The sequence below is a fragment of the Clytia hemisphaerica genome, unplaced genomic scaffold, assembly GCF_902728285.1.
Source record: "Clytia hemisphaerica strain Z4C2 unplaced genomic scaffold, Clytia hemisphaerica genome assembly, whole genome shotgun sequence".
Classification (NCBI taxonomy): domain Eukaryota; kingdom Metazoa; phylum Cnidaria; class Hydrozoa; order Leptothecata; family Clytiidae; genus Clytia; species Clytia hemisphaerica.
In genome coordinates this window covers 2,325-20,838 of record NW_027104238.1, presented here as the reverse complement: position 1 = coordinate 20,838, position 18,514 = coordinate 2,325, and the positions used below count along the sequence as shown (strand labels likewise).

Here is an 18,514-nt window from a genome sequence, read left to right as displayed (position 1 = left end):
ATTTCTTACTTTTAATACAAAAATGTGATCTTTTCTTCTAAAAATAAACTTTTATAGCAATAAAGTACACCCGGTTTAACCATTCCGAACCTTTTTTTATAGAATTAGGACGTTCGAAAGTTAGCGCGGGAAAATGAATAGATAAAAAATCGAATGTTTTTGTCGAGAGAAAACAAAACGTGCATGAAATGAAAAATCTTGTGTAGCCATATGATGAGAAATATTCTGGTTTTAATGTTTCTGAAATGTAAGGTTATTTTTTATCTTTCGTAGGGTGTTTTCAGAGTTTTGCAACTTCAGGGCAGATGATTCCTATTTCTCTAGCTCTAAATTGTTCACTGATCCGGGGGGGGTACATCAAGTGAAAGGTACGGGTATGTGCTGCCCTTTAAGGTGCCTTTTCTGGGACCTTAAGTCCTTGTAAGGGGGGGCTGGATTTCCCGAGTTATTTTTTCCCGAGTTATTTTCTTCCAAGTTATTTCTCTGAGTTATTTTGCACATGACGTCATAATCTTAGTTTTGTGACGTTGTTATGACGTCATCACAAAAACGGCAACTCGAGGTTTTTGAGCTTTTAATTTTAACTTTTCAAGTAATTTGGTGGCTTTTAAATCGGTCTTTTTTTTGTGTCTTTTAACTTTTCGAGTTATTTGATAAATTTCAACTCGGGTTTTTTTTCGTGCCTCAAAGTTTTCGAGTTATTTACATTACATTTTTATAGTAGATATTCGATTTATGGAAAATTCGACATAGGCTTGTTACCTGAAGAGCCAGATTTGTGTTAAATATATCAACAAATAACTCAAAAGTTAAAGGCACAAAAAAAAGCCGAGTTAAAAAATGCCAAATAACTCGAAAAGCTAAAGCCACGAAAAAAAAAACCGAGTTAAAATTTATCAAATAACTCGAAAAGTTAAAAGCTCAAAAAAAACTAGAGTTATCTTTTTTGTGCTGACGTCATAAAAACTGAAATTATGACGTCAAATGCAAAATAACTCGGAAAAAAATAACTCGGGAAAAATAACTCGGGAATTCCAGGCCCCGTTTATATGGGTTTGTTACCTCAAGGCAGATCTGTGTTAAATATATCAACAAATAACTCGAAAAGTTAAAAGCTCAAAAAAAACTCGATAATAAACTGAAATTATGACGTCACATATATAAAAAATAGCTCGGAAAAGTAAGTCGGAAGAAATAACTCGGAAATTCCAGCCCCCCTGTAAGGGTTGTAAAAATAGGAAGATTTCTACTTTTTGCTCCTTGAAAGATCAACATTAATTAATCAAATTAGTCCCAATAAGGCAAGGGTGATAAAAATCGCAAAATTTTCCTATTTTTTCTCCTTTTTAGTCCGAAAGTCAGGCAGCACATACCCGTCAGCTCGCAACCTTAGTACCTCCCCCTCCCGGGGAGGTACTAGGGTTGCTGCTCTCATCTGAATATTTTTTCTTAATTTTGTGGGATGATATTTACGTTAAGGGCGTTAAGGGTTACAAATACGGAAAATCGATCGATTATTGGGAAAATTATTACGAAATTTACCTTTTAGAGTTTTTGACCTTAAAATAAATTATCTGCGCAAATCGAATATGAAACAATCTGGGAGCCTTCATTTAGTTTACTGCTTTATCCACTGTAAAAATAATATTTATTCTACATCTAGATATAGTAAAAGATGCTTTGGAAGCTAGAAATTTTTGTACATTGTAAAGGCTATCACGAATGTCCATTCCGAATAGAAATAGATGAGCGGTTTTTAGCGCGGAAAGTAAATAGGGAACATGGGAATGCAATCCAGTTGTTTGACAGTAGGGGAATACTGGGTCATCTTGAAAAGAATGTGGCGGATGTTTTATACAATACAAGTTACATGAACATGATTTGGTTAGTATAAATCTTGTCAAGAAAAAACCAATTCTTTTGTAAAGGTGTTTGTTTAATTAGTAAATATCTTAGGTCAGACTTCTTTCTGCAAGGTGATCAATGAATACTACGTACGGGGATCACCGTCTGTCTTTCTATTATCTAGTGTCGATAGTGTCTTAGTTGTTCTCATTTTATTCTAAGTTTTTAGTGAAATTTAAACAAACGCGTTTTTATAAATTGTTGATGATTGTCTTGTCGTCCATACGGGCGGTATGAAACTTAAAGTTCTAAATATTAAATCAAATTCTCTTTCTTTTAATTTAAATTGTCCTTATAAAGAGCATGAATAGTTATTTAAAAAAATTTATTTTAGCGAAGTCTATGGTAATCCAACTGCAGATAGGCGCGGACGGTACAGGCTTGGTGGAGGTATCAACGTTCCTGTGAAAGTAACCTTCTTAATGGCAGACCAAAATGAAGCTGACAGTACTACAAGGAACTTAAGGCTCAATAACATCAGAGTCACTAAGACTGAGTGGTAATCAACAAATGACTAAAATTTTATCCATCTAACAGTTTTGTTAAGAATAGTAACGATCTTTGATGAAAAACTTATTTACTTGTTCTAGTTTTTTTTACATCTGGAAGGCTCTAGAATTACAAGTTTACTCTACTGTGCGTAGTTGCAGGAGGCCCGATCATAGTACAATAAAATTGGATTCATTTTCGCGTGGTCTTTTTTTCCAAATCTAAAATCTAAAATATTTGCATAGACTGAATTTTGCGAAAATGGCCAAAATTCGGTGAAATTGTTAAACTCGAAACCAGTCTCTTAACCCAGTCCATTACTTCACTTTATATGATTCCGATAAAGCGCTCATGAAAAGGCACCAAGAAACGCATCTGAGTATGACTGACAATTCTTCACGTTCGAAAGTCTATCACGTTCTATCATTGACATAATTTGTGACAAATGTCAATCGAATTACAAAGGGCTAATTCATGTTCACGGTATTGACAATGGCGTGTAAGTGGCAATCAAATGCAAAATAGCTAATTGATTCATGTTTGCTTAATGTGTTTATATCGCTTAAAATATTTTATCAGTTCAATAAAAGGTAGGGGCAGTCTTTCCCAGTGTACTAACGTCTATTAGTAAAAATTGGCACAAGTGGTTCTGCGTGCGAGAAAGTGAAATTGCGAGATCTAATCCACGCGAAATTAGATCCCCTTAAGGTCTTTTGCCACTGTAATGTTTTTGACTTGCTCGGTCGTAATAATAAAGTTCTTTTTCTCGCTCTCATTAAAACACGTCTCAACAAAACAGTTTTTTATTAAACAGATTGATATTTTATGGAATATTTGTTTTATTGAAGCTATGGAGAAAAATGAAAATAAAATATACCAAATCAAAGAAAGTTTGAAAAAACAAGGATTCAATGGCGATGACTTGATCCTTGAGTATAATGAAGATGGGGTTCAGTTGAGATGCCGTTGCATGATCTCTGGTATTGGTGATTGGACGAAGCTAAAGCGGCATACAGACCAAACTAACCATCGAAAGATGTGTGGATGGTACCTCGGGAAAAATCACGAGGTGATTTCTTGTCATAAAGGTATAAATGTGTTTTGTCAAATCTATGCTTATGTCAATGTTATGCTTTTCCTTTTGGAAATATACAGATATGTACTCTAGGTTACCTAATAGCCGGGGGGGGGGGTTAATAAGCGGGGTTGAAATAAAAATGTCCTGGGTGGAAAATCTTTGAAAAGGAGGCTAATACAGCAGAACTAGGGCAAAAGAGTGAACTTTCAAAAACATTTTCCCAAAAATTAATAAGCAGGGTAGGGGAAGTAATAAGAAGAATGTCCTGGGTGAAAATTTTTCGAAAAATGAAGAAGCGGGAGGGGGCGGGCTATTAGGTACCTGAGAGTAATGTCATGGGCGCTGTCCTTACAGACTAGCAGGAAGTGCCGCTGTTGTCGAAGAATGATGTTCTGAAATATACTTTGCCGATATTAACAAAAATCTACCTTGTATGGGTTTAATGGCACTCATAAGGTTCGGCCTCGCGTGAGCATTGCTCTCCCAGTGTCGTTCGAGTGTCATGGTATACGCCATGGCTTGGCAGCTCACGTCTGTCAAGTCGCAGTGTTTGTCAGCGCCGTGATTATTCCTACTCCTTCGTGGGTAGAATCCCGAATGCATTTGGAGGGTTCATATCTATGTAATTTTTTTTTAACTTCCTGAAAACTTCTACTTATTTCCAAAAAGGAACCCAAAGATCTATTTTCATATTTCTGTACCTGGGAGAGAATCAGTTGAAATAGGGACCCCAGGCGCAAAATATCGAATTAAATCCAACGAATGAATTTAAGATCTTTTTTTTTGATAGGCACAACGGATATAAGAACCTTTTGGACCAAACAACCACGGAAACGACTACAAAGAGATACTCCGAGTGCTCAACCGCCGTTCACTAAAAAGGCTGTCAATGCTTCAGATGCTCGAAAGGTATATTTAAAACGATTGAAGCGAGCTGTGGGCGAGTGGGCTGAAATTGCAGGGTATTTTTCCCACTCTAGCTGGGCTGGGTTTCAGCGGTTCAGAGACACAAGGAAACTAATTTCGTAGTCGATAAAAATCGGAAAAAATCGTGTTTTGCGGTAATCAATTTTTTTGGTTCAGCCATATTTTTAAAATATTTTTAAAGTGATATAAAACAAGTTTTTGTTCAAGGTTCACTCAATCATCTTCTAAAGGAGTAAAATTGTTAGTAAATAAATATACATATAGTTAAAAAAGATTAAAGGCAATTTCTTTTTCAACTTCAAGTAAAGTATTTTCTTGAGTTTTCGTGGGAATAATTTTTCGGAATTTTGAGTTTGTAAATAAAAATCGCGAGAAAATCAAAATTTGTTCCCTTCAAAATAAGTTCACTTAAGATAATTTATTGTGGTATTTATTTATTTTTTACTGAAAATTTTGGACTACGAAAGCATTATTCTTCCTGAATTTAGGTCAAATTTGTCATTTGTAATTATCCTAGCTAACTTATCGGTTAAAAATTCGTCGGTTAAAAAATATTAAAAGAAGGGCGATTTATTCGAATATGTTATCTTATTTAAAGATGCTAGTTTCTGAGTTATTATTACTGATAATAATTTTTTTAGTTGTTACAGATGGAAGAAATTGATGGAGGCGAGGCCACAAACATAGCGAAGAAGATATTGATGGATGATGATCAAAACTTAACGCAAGCTATAATGAATGCTCAGGTTAGTACAATCATGTTCATGGTACAATGATTTGTTTTTTTGAAATTTCTTAAACAAGTTTTGAGTTGTCAGAAGATGTATTTGAGTCTAATCCTTTTTGCAGGGTATTGTTTGATAGTAAATCTTAATTAAATCGTAATTATATTTTAGGTCGAGCATGAAGTCACGAAACGTGTTTCAATGCGAGAAAAACAACAAAATTCAGTTTTGGCATCACTCATAATGGCTCCTAGCTCCTCATATGATGAAACAAAAGTTGATGCGAAAAAGTCTGCTGTAGAATGCATGAGGATGTCGGAGGGAAAAGACGAACTTCACGCAATTAAATTCTCACACGCTGTTTCAACAACAACATTGAACCGTCAGATAGCAACACTGGAGGCTCAAAAGATTGCAGCTTCTATAATGACATCTATGCGTCAAGAATTCTATGTTGATCACGAAACTTTAACTGATTTTACGAAAGTTCTGATTTCAAAAGACACTGACCTTGAAAATATTCGAGACCAAGCCAGTATATACATCAATGCAATCTTTGCTTCAGAAAAGGTAGTTATTGATCATGCACCTTTTCGAAAATTTAGACCCATTCGACGGCTCCTTTAGGCGATAATTCTTTTTTAGATTGAGAATCCTCCAATTAAAAAATTGACGAGTTCTTGCATTTAATTCAGCATTTTAAGACTTATCATGTAATAAGTATTTTCTACTTTTTAAGTTTTGCGGAAAGTTGTTTTCGCTTTTACCGCAGTGTTTCGGCGAAATCGTAAAGAATAGAACCCGTGAATTGCAAATTATGCCATGAAAATTAGTTCCCGCTGACATTAGTTCCCCGTAAGGGTATATACACCCCTGTCTTAGTGCCCGGTAGAACTTTTTCTCTCAGTGGGGATGAAAATTTCTATAAAAATGCCAATGGGGATAGAAAATCTATTGTTTCCAGCTCGAAAATTCCAATGGGGATGGTTTTGGAGTGCAATTTTTTACATTCAGTTTTATTCAATGGGGATAAAATCATCAGCAAATTCGCAGTGGGATTGAAATTGTAGGATATTTTTTCCACCGGGGTGGGGGCTTCACAGGGTCTGTGACACAGGGGTGTGTATATTGATTTCATTCTTTTATATCTTCAGGCAAAAGTACAAGAGATGAAAATCAACTTCAAAAGATCGTTAGATCCTTTAAATGATTCATTTGACATTGGTGAAGAGATTCGAGGATTAGCAAAAAAACTTCAAGTTCTTAGTAATGACGACGACAAGTCGAAGCTGTTTGTTTTTCTCAGGGATATCATTCAAAACTGTGGAAGAAAAGGTCGCAGGTAAGTTTGATCTAATTGACCAGCCATAACTTTAATTTCAAGGTTTCACAGTAACAAGTGTTTTTCTTTTGTACCTAACTCATTTTACTTCGTCATTTAGAAGTGTTTCTAAAACTTCGTCACACGTTAGGCTTGAGCCAAAACCTAAAGGCAAGTTACTAAAATCAGAGGGGGTGACTGCAACATACAAGCAGTCATTCTCTCAAGCTGAGGTATTTTTGAGTATTAATTTAAAATCAAAATTCTTTTATAGATGGAATGATCACACCAAAACCCTGTTTGCAACAATAGCCAGTTATGGAGGACCTCGCACTGCTGACATGCTTTCTACCTTCTTGGATGGTCCATCATCAAAGACGATCTCAAGGGTTACGAAATCAGCCCGTGCTATTCCCACTGAGATAGAAGAAGGTACTTTTCACTCTGCCCGCGCATTCTACAACATTTTCAACTATCACGGTCCATTTCAGCTTTCCGTTGATGCCACAGCTGTAGTTCCTGCATTACGAGTTAGAAATAATAAGATTTATGGCTTGGCGTGTGCAGGTACAATAGAAGTCTACACTGCAGAGCAAATAGTTGAACTGATATCCAAAAATCATGAAAAAGTGAAACTTGCTAATCTATTGCTTTTGTCACCGCTTCTACCATCCACTCCTTCGTTTATTATCTCCATTCAACCTGCCGTAAAAGGGGAAGATTTCAGCACGGTGGAATTATGGTTTACAACCGTACGGAAATATGGATTAGAAAATAATCTAAAAGTGATCGGATTTGGTGCGGACGGTGACTCAAAAGTTAGGAAATTTTATGAGAAGCAGTTTTCACACAACTCAAAGGCTACAAATGTGTTAACCTTCAAAGGATCAAGTTATGATTGTGTTATCGAAGATATTAATGGTCAACTTTTACCAAAATTACCCTTTCCCGATTGGAAACATTGCCTCAAAAAGCTCAGGAATCAGATATTGAATGTCAAAAAACTTTTGGTCATTGGTGACTACGCAGTAAAGCTTGAACATCTCATGAATATCTTTGAAAAGTGAGTCATACTACTACTTTCCTTATTTTCTATCAAAATCTGAACCATAGAGAGACTTTTTAGAATATATAGTCCAGTGGTAGCGTGTTTATCCGTGATCATCCAACCCAGCTGTCACTTTCATTAATCCACTTAAAGTATTTTGTCTTCATGTTATCAGCGGTACAGAGCTTGTGTTAATGATTTTCCAACTTTCTTTAGACACAAATTAGATTCTGGATTGTGGAAAACAGACATATACGTTCGCGACAAACAAAATGTAGATGCCGCCATCAGAATCTTGAAACCAGAAGTAAGAGCATGCCTCTCAGCAAATGAAAGAACACTTGCAACGCAGGTTTACTTGAAAATAGGAGAGATGTTATTGAAAGGTTACACATCGAAAGACATGTCTGTTGAAGACCGTGTACTTATGGCGTGGCTTCCTGTTTTGTTTTTGAGGTATTTCTTATATCATTCCTATCGTTGTTTGGTAAATGGTATCATGTACCTTAATGTTTACGAACATTTAGTTCGTTTTGGCAAGCTATAGTAATCTGCTAAATCTGTGTTGAGTGATCTAATTACACCCCTGTCTCAGTGGCCCGGTGGCATGATTTCAGTACATGATTTTTTTCAGTACATGGTTTCAGTACATGATTTTTTCCTACGTCACTGCAGTAATCAAATTTTTATTGCACTCATTCGTAATCATCCTAAATGGCTTGGGAATTCAAGAACTGTTTTTTATTGTCGCTGTCTTTATTCAATTTATATCTCAATTCACAAATGAGTGTAATAAAAATTTGATTACTGCAGTGACGTAGGAAAAAATCATGTGCTGAAACCATGTACTGAAAAAAATCATGTACTGAAATCATGTCACCGGGCCACTGAGACAGGGGTGTCTAATTTGAATTAGAATAACCAACTTTTCTTTAGAAAGGTAGTGAATATACACTGCAAACTTCGTAAGACCTGTCTTGTAAGACCAAAGGGTTAAATAGGTCATGACAATAAAAAACTTAAATCATTAGTAGTAATCTTTTTGTATCTTATATCAGGCTGTGGAAGTCGTGGTTGCAAATTTCAAAGCTGAGCGTCGATACTCATTTTATAACGCAACAGACCTTTATTGATGTTATAATTGCTGGCCACACAATCATACTATCATTGGAAGCATATTCAACACACTTTAAAAACACACCCTATCATCCAGAGCTATTTGGATCAGATGCTTGTGAAAAGATTTTTTCGAAATTGAGAACCTTTGTTCGTGGACAACAAAACTTTACGCTCCTTGATATGTTGGATTATTCAAGAAGGTCAGTTAAAGAAAAAGATCGAATTTAAAATGTGTGCTGATATAATAAGGAAAATGCCATTTGTCTACGACTGAAATATACAAAAGGACTTCTTCGAGCTCTTCCGTACGGAAAGGACGGAATCAAAGTATTGATATTTTTTGACCCCTTAACTCTATTATTTATTTTCACAGGATTCAAATACTAGAAGAATTGAAACAGTCTCGGCAAGAATCTTTTAACAAGTCAATTCCTAGTGATATCAGCACAGAAATCAACCGTGGACTTGAAGCTGCTCAAAAGGAAGTCTTGGCAATTTGCAGAAAATTCAATTTAGTTGAAGCTCTTGTGCAGGGGAATAATCTTGGACGTGATCCTGACGGTAGCCTTTTCCTCCGAAATCTGGATTTTGCAGGCTGGAGCGATGGTTGGGAATCAGAATGTCCACCAATTGACGAGGATGACGTGTTTGATTTCGAAGAACTCGAAGAAAATGTCGATTTACTTCAAAAGGCCCTAGATGTTGAAACTGGTTCACTGACTGCTGATGTTACAGATGCTCTTGCAGAAGTGTTTGATGAAGGAGAATCAGGTACACATTATCGTTAGATTATGTTCATATTTTGAATTTCTACTCTTGGTATTTGTTCGAAAATTGAGTCTTAAGTTGTATCATGTGATACGAAAGAGTTTGTAATTTAAAAAAGCTGACTCGGGAAAACGAAATCTTTACAGAGTCTTAAAATCTAAGCATATCTATCTTTTCACCAAAATTAGGTTAGGGGCCGTCCATAGTGTATTAACTAGCCAGTTTATATATTCGAGCTAAGTCGAAGAAGACGGTATAAAGCAAAGTTGATATGTCACTATAATCATGCTCGACGACGTTAAAAACATGAGCAAAGGCGGTATAGAGCCGTACATCAACTATCGACTTTTTTTTGCTTACCATCACCCTCGATATTCTCCGATACATTACTCGGTACTTACGCAGTGTGGGCGAAAGGGGAGGTTTGGCATAAGCGTCCGTCGATTGTTTAAATGAAGTCATTGTTCTCTGTGTACAAGGGAAGGGTGTCCAATATTTTGAAAGTTTCGCGTACGTACTATATGGATGACCCCTTATACTCTAGGGACTCTAAGTCTTTCCATAAAGGCTATATTTTATAGAGTACTTTGACTTCGTTTAACTTTTAGACATGAATACTTCGACGAATGATTTCGATGACGATGACCCTAGCCAGTGTGCCTTTTTCCGATCCGAAAAGTGCCTCCACTCTAAATTGCAAAGGAAAAGCAAGTGGATCGGATGTCAAGTTTGTGGTCTCTGGTATCATCAAGAATGTGTCGGGCTATCGTTCAAATCCTTAGCCGAGGAGGAAAGCTATTTGTTTTGCTGTCCGAGCCACGGACAAGAGATGAAAGATGTCACTTATAGAGTGAAAGCGAGCAAAGAAGAGCTAGATGGGGCACAGTTCTTTCAGAAAGAAATAACCACCGTTGAGGCCAGGAGAAAAATTTGTGGAAGTGCTGACGTAAAACGAATGTCTGGTTCGAGTTATGTGAAGTATGATGGGTTTATCTACCATATTGCACGGTTCTTGTCACTCCAAGCCGGAAAGGCATACTGCCCATCTGCTTCAAGACAGGAACGCTGGAGGTCTACAAACACGACATGCTTTTTTGATAAGATAGGTGAAGTACTTGTTAGAAATCAGAACTTCCATATCAATAATTTTTGTACATACGTGCCACTTGTCGAAACCGATAATGATTATGTGTATGGAAAGGTTGAGCGGATAACAAAGAAATTTGGGTTAAAATCGACTTACGCGGTTTTGACGTACGAAGAAGATAAAAAGTCATGTTACAATGTTTTTGTCCGTCAGTACGAATGTGTCGATAAAACTCTCAAACCACTGAGAAAATATGATTTTGTACCCTTGTCATCTGTTTTGTTGAAGTTGTCATCTCTTAAAATTACCGACGAAGAAGACAGAAAGACCCGGGAGTTAAGAAAGAAGTTCGTTGTACCCAAACAGGGGAGCGGATCTGGTATCACAGTGAAGATGCTGCAGAGTTATCTAGATTCCAAAAACATAAAATACAAAAAAAGCGCTCGGAAGCCCGAGCTATTGAAACTTGCTGGACATTCAAATACTTAGTACATGTTTTTTATTCTATAAGTATATGTTTTTTTGGGAAACAAGCTCAGTTATGCTTAGAGATATTTTAGACTCAGGCTCGAAGTATGTTTATAATATGCTTATTCTTCCGAAAAATTCGAGTTTCCAATTTTTCCAAAATCTGTCGTAGACAAATTCAGGTCTCGGTATGCTTATAAACGTTATGCTTATAAAAAAACATGTATTTTTCTAATTTATGTGTTTTTATTTTATTTTAATGACATTTGTTAGGGATTGTGGATTATAAAAAAGTTTTACGAAAAATAATCTCACATGTAGAAACACTTTGTCTACATTTATAGCACTTTGTCTACATTTGCGTCTGTACTATCTTTTGGAAGAAATTTTCGCGGAATTGATTTTGAGGAATTTAATTTTGTGGGTTTAGGTGTCATTCGCGAAAAAATAATTTATTATTGTTCTTTTGGCGCTTCATAGTCACGTGATGTTAGACTTTAAAAAGAGCGGCGGTCCGCAGTTATTCACAGGTTGTTAGATTGTCACGAACACGCCCACCCGCCCACTTGTGGAGCTATTACGTTGTTACAGTCTCTCTAATTTCAAAGAGTCTTGTCTTTGACCGCTTTAGTGCCATAGTATTGATATATTACTACATATATTGGATTATATGATATTGATTTATAAATTAGTGTTATTGTCAATAGCATTTATAATTATACATTTATATTTACTGTATTATCTTGCATACATTGTACGCTTTCTAGACGACCCACTAACGTGATAAGAAGAGATGTAAAATGATAAATAAAGCTATTTTCGTTTGAGTTTACGAATTAGAAAATAAGGGTGCTGGTCGCGGTGTCGCGCGCATTAAAGTCAACCCTATATAAGGTACAACCAATTCTTCTTATGTCAAGATTTACATATCATTTTCCTTTCGGAAGCACCCAAGAAAGACCGGAATCTGACCTTACTTATTTTCCGAAAAAGCGCAGCGAACCACAACTGACCATGCATACCTATAACAATCCAAAAGTTCCCTTTGAAATCAAAGGCGCCAAGATGGCAAAAAAGCGACTATAGCACTTTTATCCGAATATTTGTGATTTTCGCGCTTCTGAAGTAACTTTGGATTGTTAGAGGGTAAACACGATACGCAGAGCAAGATTATCATATTCCGTATACCTTAAGACGAGAAATTTTCGCAGGTACGAATTTTCGCGAATTTTAGTCGATTTCGCAAAATTAAATACCCGCGAAATGTTTCTAGGAGTCGCATTCGCGAAAATTCGTACCCGCGAAATGCAATTTTTTCACTTTTCCTTAAACTTTTAGAAAGATTATCGCTTTTTCCACGTTGCAGACAAAAGAAAAAATGGAAGAAAATATTGATCGAATCGATCGAATTCAATCGAACTCAATCGAAGTGATTGGTCGAATCGATCGAACTCAATCGAAATGATTGATCGAACAATCGAACTCAATCAAGGTGGAAAAAAGATGTAAATGTTCGATTGACTTCGATTGTTCGATCGATTCGATCGATCACTTCGATCGGTTTCGATTGTTCGATCGATCACTTCGATTGAGTTCGATCGATTCGACCAATCACTTCGATTGAGTTCGATTGAATTCGATCGATTCGATTCCAAATCGAATTCGATTGAGTTCGATTGACATCCCCTGGTGCAAATGCTCACCCCGTTTATTTGCCAGGATGTGCTTGACTGTCAGATTCTAGCTCTAATAAAGCTTAAAAGTTTCCAGGAAGCAATTTATTGGGATTACTTTATAGACTTACTCTCGGGTACCTAATAGCCGGGGGGTTGGAATAAGCAGTGGGGCTGGAAAAAATCTCAAAATTTGGCTGAGAAAAGAGATTGATCAGAAGAAGAACCATGAATCAAACCAACTTCCCCTGCCCTGTCAAATTTATTAAGAAAATAAAGAATGATAAAAGCATACCTTTTTTTCTTCATCCAGTCATAGTCATTGCCTTTGGAAAATTGAAGGCGATTTTCTTCATCCAGTTGTCAAAGTAAATTGTAAATGAGAAGTACGAAGTGACGTGACCTTCCATCTTGAACTCTCTCGCAGAAAGAAAAAAAGCGCGCTCTAAATTCTCGATCGTGAAAAAAATATTTTTGCGGACGCGAAGGACCACTCAAATTCGTCCAATAACCCGAGTTCTTCAGGTAAGTGCTCGGTGCGCAGGCGCGCGCTAACCTGGGTTTCCCGACTTTTAAGGTAAACCCGAAATACTCGAAAAAACAACAACCTGAACAACCCGTGAATTCGGGTTAACCCGATTTACTGGAAACGAACCGGACTTCCAAAAATAGCAATTTCAGGTAAGGTCGGGTGAACCTGATACACCCGAAATTGAACCCGAGTTGATTTACCAGGGCAGTTTTGAACTAGCTTTGATAAAAAATTCTTTTTTCATTGGCCAGCGCGCTGCCTTTTCCTTCGAAATGTTGCGACTTCATCCCGTCATTTTAACTTTCGTTTTAATTAACAATATCAATGCGGGTAATGAACAAACTCAATGTTGGTGCACAAATAGACAAAAATTCAACAATGACGGGTGGGAAGGCGATGGTAGGGTGCGCACTCGTCGGGATTTTTTGCGTGGAAAAAGTCGAAAATCAAAATTAGAACATTCCATCCATCATAACTTATCCTTTAACAACTCCAAACTTGTTCATTCTTTTTTTTTTAATACTCAGAATTTATCAGAGAAAACAAAGAAAAAAACCCCATCCCATTACCTACCTTCAATAAAAAGATATACCATTTATTAGACATCAAGGTGAAAAAATGGCGACTCGGAATTCGTGGCACCACCGTCTACCTTGACCACCATTTTTCAAATGGCTATCGCTAATGAGCTGGATTAGTTATAGACTCGCGGTTTTTTTTATAAAACGCGGGAAAGATCGTACTTTAGTTTGTCACGTGGTAGCCTTCTTGATAATCTACGGGCCGTCTTTAAATCGAGAAAAAAGAAGAAATTTCGATTTTTCGGCATTTTCCTGAAATTTTTATCAGGGCTACCATATATGGTTGGAAAGCTAAGGGTTTCAGCTTTTCATTGGTAAAATTTGTTTTTAGCTATCATTTCCAGCTCATTAGCGATAGGCTAAAGTTTAACAGTCATCGGGCCGATTTTCAGACCGCGCCAGCAAAACTCCTCACGCCCCGCCACACGGAAGACTAGATTTAATCCGCCATTTTTGGCGCGGTTTTGGTGCTTCCGAAAATTATTTCTTGCTGGCGTGGTGTAAGGAGGCGATTCTTTGAAAAGTTGGTTTTTTGTGGTTTGAAAATGGAATAACTTTGGAACTACTTAACCAATTTTAACAAATGACCCCTCATTTTTCTCACAAAGGTAAGGACTTTCAAATAAAATTAGTTTGGTTTTCAAAATTTGAGGGGAAAATTTTGGCCTGACCACCCTAGCGATGGCGGACAAGATTGGAGGAAATTGTGTTTTCGAAGATGTGAAAGTTGGATTTGAAAAATTTTGGCCGATAAGAGCAAGGGGGGGAGGGGGTCTAAAGCTTATCGGCCCAATGCCGATAAAAAATTCGAAAGTTTTTTGTCGAAGACCCCTAATTATAGCCTGGGTATCCAGACTCAAAATTTCAGAAAAAAAAACTCTTACCTCAACATACAAAGTTTCTAAAATTTTAGAGTCTGGTGCAACAAAAAAGGCTGATACAGTTTTGAATGACACAGTCTGTGAGTAAACCCTTGTTGACAGAATCTCAAAACTTTGGAAACCCAGGCAGACACACATAATTACTTACCATAAAACCTCTTTTACAAACTTTAATAAACTTTCAAAACCACTTTAAAGTACATCAAAGCATCAGCCACATTCATAAAGGCTCCTTTCCAGCGGCCATTTTGTTTAGAAATGAACTTGTGTTTTCTTTTTCATTTGTTTATATTTTTTTGCAAGGTCAGCTTTTTCCCTAAATTATGCGCGCGCATCGAAAAATATAAAAAACCCGCGAAAATTCTGCTCAGTAACTGGGCGCGTACTGACCAATTAAGAGACACTCGCATATGCAGGGACAGATATCCCTGCAGACGAGTTACTTCAACCAGACCGTAAACCTGAGACAAGATTATAAAAAACTAGACGGTGAAATAGTTTGCGGTCTGGATATCCAGGCTACCCTAATTATAGTAATTATAATTAAATGTAATGATTTTTTTATCCCTTGAAAAATAAATGTTCTATATAAAAAAATAAAATGCTCTGTCCCTTCGTTAAGTTTGCTACTTTAAAAACCTAACCTTCTTATAAAAAATTAATTTTCTCTCTGATTTGGAGTTCAAACGTCAAATAACTAAAACACACCTTCCAGATTTCAAACTCCTCATTAATCATTCATTTTCATGGCATGCGAATGGAATTGAGGGGGCCAAAAAAATATGTCGCCCACCATATAGTTGGGCGACGAAGAAAATTTTCGACTTTTCACCCTTATTTCACCCCTCTACCAAACGGTATATGTAAGATCTTTTAAAGTAAAAAAATTACTTTGCAAAAAATTGGGGGGGAGGGCCATGGCCCCCCTGGCCCCCCGGTGACGGGGGCCATGATTTTCACTAATTAGCAAACAATTATTATTTAGTCCACAGGCTCAAATCACTCCGAAATAACAAAACACAAGTTTTGGGGATTATTATAAACAGAATAAAACCTTCTAGGAACCTTTGCATTTCCCCATGAGTATGCAGTATAAAAGCCAGGCCTATTTATTTTTTATATTTTTTTTTTTTTATTGATATCTCTTTTATCACCAATAGAAATGGTATATAAATATCTATGCTATGTATAATAAACCAGCCGAGGCTGGAAGGTCAGCCAAAAGAGCTAAGAGGGTTAAGGGTTAGAGGGTCAAAGGGGTCAAAGGGATAATTTTGATGAGATGCGAGCAAATGTTAGATCAGCGTTCGATACAATTGCAATTAGCTGCCGGTTGTAAAACCCAGGAACCTCGCTCGTTTGGGATGTTAGTTAGTCTAGTGTAATTAACCTTTTTGTTCATTTTAGTCAGTTATAATACATTTTTTCTGTTTACAAATAAATAAGAAAATTGCCAAAAAGTCAAACCCAAAATAAAGATACATGCCATAATTTTAATGCAGAACCATTTTTAGTTTTCATTACATAGAAACTGTACTTTTTTTGTTTACTTGATAAAACCCCAATAACACTTTGTCGTAACTCTCTGCAGCTTCTTCGAAAAATTGTAACTGACTGCCATTAAGCTACAAACTTTAAGAAAACCGCAAACTCATGAAAAACATAGTTTTGGCCTATAGAAATGGATCAGTTATAAATATCTTTTAAGCTGTTTCTCTTCTTAATTTTATTTTATTATTTAGTTTGTTTATGTGTTTGGAACTGCGGGTCGGTTTTAGATATTGCCTAAGGGAGACTGAGTGTTGGGTACCCGTAACATGTGTAAAGTCGCTTTGACCCGGTCCAAATCCGGGACTTAGGCATAGTTTTTGTTTTCTATTTATATATGTGTGTTGAGAGTTGTTATTTGGTGGTTTTGTGTTTCTAATTCTTTTAAATTGCCATCTCTCTTTTGTGTTTCAAAGTCAATCTTTCTTATGTATTTTTCATCTGAAATTGGAATGATTTCAAAAAAATAATAAATCAAAAAATGTATACTTCAAAAATACAAAAACATTCTTGTCATTTTAATTTAGATCTTTTTAAGCTGCTTATATATCAAATCTTTTCCTTTCCTTAAAATGACTGATATTACATCTTCAGTATATATATAACTTTGTGAGAAATATTTTTATCCTTCATAAATTTCTAAAGCAGGAACAATTTTAGTCTGTATACTTTACCAAATTCCAATAATAACACCTTGTAGTAGGGGGAAATTTGTAAAATCGCTCGATTTTTTTAGTCAAAGCACTTGTTATACATTTTTGGAAAGCTAAGGGGTAGTGGAATCAAAATAACTTAGGTGCCAATTTTGTTTCGGACACTTTGGTGTAATTTTCGGACAAATGCGACGGTCTCAGGCAAAAATCATAGGGTGAAAAATTAATGAAAATTTAAGCTTGAGAAAACGGAGACCTGTTGTATATTTTTGGAAAGCTCTCAAAAAATTAAGATTAGTGATATATTGCGAGTATAGGTGATTTCTTTACCTAACTCGAGATATTAATCCTTAAAAACAGCGGTTTTCAGTGTTTTTCAGCCAGAAACAGCTGTTTTGTCCAGTTTTTGCGCTTTCGGAAGCTCAATATCTCGAGTTAGGTACTGAAATCCCCTATACTGGCAATATATCACTAATCTTAATTTTTTGAGAGCTTTCCAAAAATATACAACAGGTCTCCGTTTTCTCAAGCCGAAATTTTCATTAATTTTTCACCCTATGATTTTTGTCCGAGACCGTCGTATTTGTCCGAAAATCACATCAAAATGTCCGAAACAAAATTGGCACCTAAGTTATTTTGATTCCCCTACCCCTTAGCTTTCCAAAAATGTATAACAAGTGCTTTGACTAAAAAAATCGAGCGACCTCAAAAAAATGAACAAATTTCCCCCTACTATTGTCACAGGGTTTGAAATAACGGTCGGACATGTAGTCCAGCAGAAAAACAATGATAAAACCATGCATAATTATTACAATATGCATGATACAGTAATTATGCATCGCTATATCATTGTTTTTATGGCTGGAGTACATAATTATTCAACAGGACGTCCTTTTTAAAAAAAGGTCTATGCCATAATCAATCGGTAGATACTCACCTGCTGCCGTGGTACAGTAAGTCTGAAAGCTTTTCCGCTGCTTTACTGGATTCCCAATGTCAACCTCTGCACGCTCTGTGTTTACAAGTTTTCAAATCGAGTAGCGAGCCGCGTGCGAAGGGAGAGTAACCGAAAACCATTTATCCACGGTTGACGGTTTCTCAATTTTTAATTCGGACAAGTCCACGCCAATTCCCTTTCAACAAGATGTAGCTGCTTCTTTAATAGAAAATATTTTCGATCGACTGACCGGACGACCCATTTTAAAGTAGAAATGACGGGAACCAACAATTTTTTGCGATCGCCTATATAATATGACTGAAGCCACAACCTTGCCGATACACAGACATTCGGTGCAGTTTGCCAGGTGCGCAAATAGATGGATAAACACTGGACAAAAGTTCCGGTTTAAGTGTCTGGTGTACTTTGTTTCCTCCAGAGAAAAATGTACCAGACAGTCCGGTGTAGTCCTGTGTGCACTTTTGAAAATTTATGAAGAAAATACCAGACAAAAGATCGCCGGAATGTACGGTGTATCGGCAGGGTCGTCTGAAGCAACGTCCAAGTCCAAAAAAACACGATTGCATCCAGTCTTTACAATTTAGACAGTAGCTGTAACTTTTGTATACTTTATCAAATTCCAATAGCATTATAACACCATCAATCCCCCCTCTAGAGGCAACAAGAATAATATGTTTTTATGCAAAATAGCTACAAAAAATCAAAAACAAAAACTTGAGCAAACGGCTTTAAAACCTTCAAAGATGTGAAAAG

General features: G+C 36.4%; 1 protein-coding gene across 1 annotated transcript; it reads left to right on the top strand.

Annotated features, from left to right (window-relative positions):
- The first annotated feature begins 3,244 nt into the window (after positions 1-3,244).
- Positions 3,245-11,043, top strand: LOC136816126 (uncharacterized). Its single transcript, XM_067072558.1, has 10 exons — positions 3,245-3,482; positions 4,263-4,381; positions 5,041-5,145; positions 5,296-5,694; positions 6,279-6,466; positions 6,720-7,508; positions 7,710-7,949; positions 8,552-8,812; positions 8,986-9,383; positions 9,989-11,043. Exons 1-10 carry the CDS (start codon positions 3,245-3,247, stop codon positions 10,954-10,956), a joined length of 3,705 nt encoding a protein of 1,234 aa, XP_066928659.1. The 3' UTR covers positions 10,957-11,043.
- The last annotated feature ends 7,471 nt before the right edge of the window (positions 11,044-18,514 follow it).